The 4410-nt window shown below is 34.4% G+C and overlaps 1 protein-coding gene across 1 annotated transcript; it reads left to right on the forward strand.

Annotated features, from left to right (window-relative positions):
- The first annotated feature begins 200 nt into the window (after nucleotides 1–200).
- LOC132047572 (B3 domain-containing protein REM9-like) lies at nucleotides 201–3529 on the forward strand. Its single transcript, XM_059438599.1, has 5 exons — nucleotides 201–561; nucleotides 946–1073; nucleotides 1163–1390; nucleotides 1492–1519; nucleotides 3465–3529. The coding sequence occupies exons 1-5, from the start codon at nucleotides 201–203 to the stop codon at nucleotides 3527–3529; spliced, it is 810 nt and encodes a 269-aa protein (XP_059294582.1).
- Nucleotides 3530–4410: the final 881 nt, after the last annotated feature.

Genomic DNA, 4410 nt, shown 5'->3' on the forward strand with positions numbered 1-4410 from the left:
GTAATCTCAATATCCTCAAAATGCTAGTGGATCCCGACAAGCATCCATCTTTTTGCAAACTATTATTTAAACAAGGTTTCATGGATAAAATAGTAAGTATATAATTCCTTTTACATTTCTTTTTCTATGTTGACTCTACTAATTATATTCTTCCTCTAACTCAATTTTCCTAAACTTGATAATTTTTTGTTAATTAGCTAATGCCGCCTGTTTTCATCAAAGAAAACAAGAAGATGTTGGCCAAGACTTGCTTACTGAAAACAAATGTAGTTGGGATGTCATGGGAAGCAAAAATAGTGAGAAAAAAGTCCAATTACTTCATATGTGAAGGAGACTGGCCACAATTTGTGGTGCATCACAAATTGGAGCTAGGGGATATTTTGCTCTTCTTTCTCTTTGATAAATCAACGTTCCAAGTCCTGCCTTACACCCAGAAAAGTTATAAAAAATCTCGTGGGAGGCAACTATTTCAGGAGCTCAGCAGTTCCTCGGAAGAGGAACATGACTTTGATATCGGTAGAAAATCGAAGAAAATTAAAATGGAGACAAAAGAATCATCAGGTAATTATGTCGATTTCCTTAGGAATTTGGGTACGTATTTAACTGTTTTCAGCTTAATTATCTATAGATGCATATAGGTTATACCGTGTTTTTGTTAAGTGCTACTATTGTGACAAATTTTTGAAGTTTCGACCTTTTAGTCTAGTGTTGGAGATTTGCATATCAATGTGAGTACGTATATAACGTATAAGCCTTTAAAAAATGAGTAGTTATACATTAACAATTTAGGTTACTTTATTCTATGTATGAATTACTTAAAAAAGATAATTTGGGGTAATCCACATCCATAATAAGTGGCATAAATCAGTAATCTGGAAAATAAGAAAAGTTACATGTTCTAAGTAAAGTAGTATAAAAGTTCTTTACATTTTATACGTGTTGCAGAGGAGGAGGAAGTTGAGGGTACAAATGAAGAAAGCAGTCCAAAGAAGAACAGATTCAGTGTGGTGAACTTGAAAAATAAAGACCCATACTATGAAATGGTTGTAAGAAAGACACATTCAAAATTTATGGTAAGATTAAACAATTTATGTTCTTTTTCTTTCATTACGTGTTACTTTGACAAAAAACTAACCTGCTTGTTTTATGAATATATGTTTAGACCATCCCAATGATCTTCGCTAAATGGTCCGGCATAATTAACATGAAGAAAATGAGACTGGTAAATGAAAAAGGCAACGAGTGGAAAGTGGACATAGTGCATGTTGGCCCAAGGGTTATGATAAAAGGAGGATGGGCTGAATTCCGAACTCTTAACAAAATAGCCAATGGTCAGACTTGTCGCTTCAAGTTGATTCAGGGAAATTGTTGCGGGAATAATGTTCTACAGGTTCAAAAGATCTCCAAACCACAGTCCCTGCAATAGACTACAATACGTATATGTACAATGGTTTCTTTTGGTTGCATTTTGGTACTCTTTTTGTAATGAAGGTGGAAACTGGACTTGATAGTTTGTCCTGTATGTTTAATTGAACTTGATTTATCCAAAACACTTTGAAAATCATGCGAATTTGCTCAATTTAAGATGGCTTGTAGTAACCACTTGAAGTGAGGTAGAGTGAAGTATATGATATGTCGGGAAACTCCCGCTACTGAAAAAACAAAGTATCCTAAACAGTAAAAGCATGATGCTAGAACATGATAGTATGATCTGCCCTTGCTATAAATATAGTAGTCTTCTCAAACCTTTCACTACTTGCTCTGGAAATGAATGAAGGTTCGACACACTTTCAATTATAACGAGCTCCTTTTTCCTTTTCCTTTTTTTTTTCCCCCTTTTCTCTGATGACTAAGACCCAGTAGATTGAGATTGATCAATTTATATATTGTAACGGGAAGTTCTGAGATTTGCTTTGTTTGTGAGGAATGACGATGGAGAAAGAGAAGAAATAAGCTGGTGGGGAGAATCTTTGTTACGAAAGGTCAAGGATATAATGGCAACACGTTTTGATTAATACCATGCATGTATGATGTATGTCTATAACAAATCAAGCATTCAATAAGAACTAATCTCGGCATTATAATTCCTACATTATTATATCTTATTGTTATCATAAAAAGCCCTAAACTAGTAGGCAAAGCAGAACATGATTACTTTTGTTGGCATTTTTTATGTCAGTAAGAACATATCATAATAGCTTGTCAAAAACCGAAAGCTAAACAAAATCGACAAAAATCAAACTGAGAAAATTGGTACTCATTATGTTTGGTTTGATTTCAATTTAGTTATTAAAAAGTCGACTAAAATGATTTGATTTTGATTTTAATAAAAAACTGATTAAATTGAACCTTGAACACTTTTTTTTTTTTTTTTGAGTTTCCCATCCGATGTTCGGTACCTGCATTGGAGCTCAATTAACTTCGGATTCGCGCCGCGTAGAGTCTATTTGAGGAAAGCGCTCCCAACCAAGAATTTTTCCATAACCTTAAACACCTTAACTACATGCATGCGGCACAAATATGCATGAAATCCACATATCTACTTAAGAATATCCCGACAAGATGGGTGCTCCTAGGGAGGGAAACAAATCACAACTAAGAACACCCCTAAAAGGTACTCCTTTCGTCCGAAAGTAATTGCCATATTTTACCTTTTGGGAGTTAATTCGACTAATTTTCAAAGCTAAACTAGGCTAGATCAACTCAATATTTTACAATTAAATTTTAGATATTAAAAAACTATATGAAATTATACTACAAGTTGAAACATTTCTCATCTCAATTTGACAAACAAATATATTTTAAAATATTGATCAAAATTAATATAATTTGATTCCCGAGAAACGAAACATGAAAACTAATTCGGGATAGAGAATAAAAATTAGCTATGATGGTCAATTTTTGGGTCGTTTGTTATTATTTAGTGACCATTTGAAATATAATTGAAAAATAGCCAGTTGTAAGGCGTAAATAACATTATATTTGGACAAAATAATCCTACTTAAAACACGGAAAAGACTCCAACATGTTGATGGAATTTGAAGCTTTGACAAGTGGAACTTCAACACAATGTACTAGAGTTCGAAAAAAATTCAGTGTTATTCCAAAAAATTTGAACAGTGGAAGTTCAGACTCCAACATTTCTTCTCAGAGTTTAAACTCTCCCGACAAGCTGCTACTTGATCCCAACAAGCATCCATCCTTTTGCAAGCTTCTATTTAAAGAAGGTTTTATTGACAAAATAGTACGTTTTTCTTTCAGCTTCTCCTTATTCTTTAAAAAATTTCTTTTTAGGTGTTTATGTTTATATCTTCTTCCAACTAAGACCTTGTTTGGATGTTTGTTACATGTCGTTTCATATTGTATCGTGTTGTATTGTACGGACAGAAGTTTTTGTTTCATGGATTAACCTCTCATTGGTTGTGCTTATATTCTGATATAGCTGAGTATTTCGTTCAATCCAGATTCCATAAACAGTAGTAGCAAAGCAAGCACTTCAGCAGCACTTGTTGCGGCCTTCTTCCTTTAGCATTCCGTTTCACCTAAGTGTACTCTTGTTCCCAGTTTCCCACACTTCTGCTCCACCCTAGCCAACTTAACATCTCCTTCCACACTTTCTTAGTGAAACAACAATCAAATAGCAGCTGTTCTTGTGTTTCCAATCTAGTCTTGCATAGCACACATGTTCCATTGACATCAATGCCCCATTTGATCAGTAAATCCTGTGTTCTGAGCCTGCCAAGCAAAGCCAGCCAGAGAATGAAAACTGTCCTAAGACTTGCAACAGAATGACAAAGCAGAGTAGTCCAAGCTACTTCAGAAACAGGTCCCCTCAAAGCTATATAAGCTGCTTGAATATGAAATTTCTCCTTTTTGACCAAAGTAGGACGAGCTATGATTGTGTGCCAATAAGTCCTGATATTAAGAATCTTCCTCACCATCCATGATGCTTGTTTTGGTATTGCCATTGTGAAATACCAAATCATGTAAAACTACTACTTGCATAGTAGTTTTACTTAAATAAAGATTTAACAGATTGCTTGCATTTTTGGCTGTTCAAAATCTTGCGGAATATAGTGATGGAATTTTTATTTGAACGGTGAAGTCATTTATAAGGAAAAAGCAATGCGCAAACAATTTCGACGAAGTAAGTGGAATTTGTTGAATGAGACTTATTGAAGGGGAGAACAACATTAGCTTGAAAACTTGTGAAAACACAGACTCAATTAGTACCTGCTCTTCAATCCGAGTGGTTAATAATGCACGTGAGTATGGTGATATTGGGCTATGCAGCCCTTTTATGTGCATTGCTATTACCAGTAGCACTTCTAGTGATTACATTTCTAAAAGCAGAAAGCTTTTTTATAAGAGAAACGGTTTTTCAAACGAGTCATTTCTCTTTGGTGGATA

Source organism: Lycium ferocissimum, chromosome 2 (genome assembly GCF_029784015.1).
Source record: "Lycium ferocissimum isolate CSIRO_LF1 chromosome 2, AGI_CSIRO_Lferr_CH_V1, whole genome shotgun sequence".
NCBI lineage: Eukaryota > Viridiplantae > Streptophyta > Magnoliopsida > Solanales > Solanaceae > Lycium > Lycium ferocissimum.

Excerpts from the sequence above, each read along its gene's own strand:
- LOC132047572 (XM_059438599.1), top strand. The coding sequence starts at position 201 with ATGCCGCCTGTTTTCATCAAAGAAAACAAGAAGATGTTGGCCAAGACT. Across the intron at positions 1,074-1,162 it reads AGACACATTCAAAATTTATG|ACCATCCCAATGATCTTCGC; the intron begins GTAAGATTAAAC and ends ATATATGTTTAG. Across the intron at positions 1,391-1,491 it reads GCGGGAATAATGTTCTACAG|GTGGAAACTGGACTTGATAG; the intron begins GTTCAAAAGATC and ends TTTGTAATGAAG.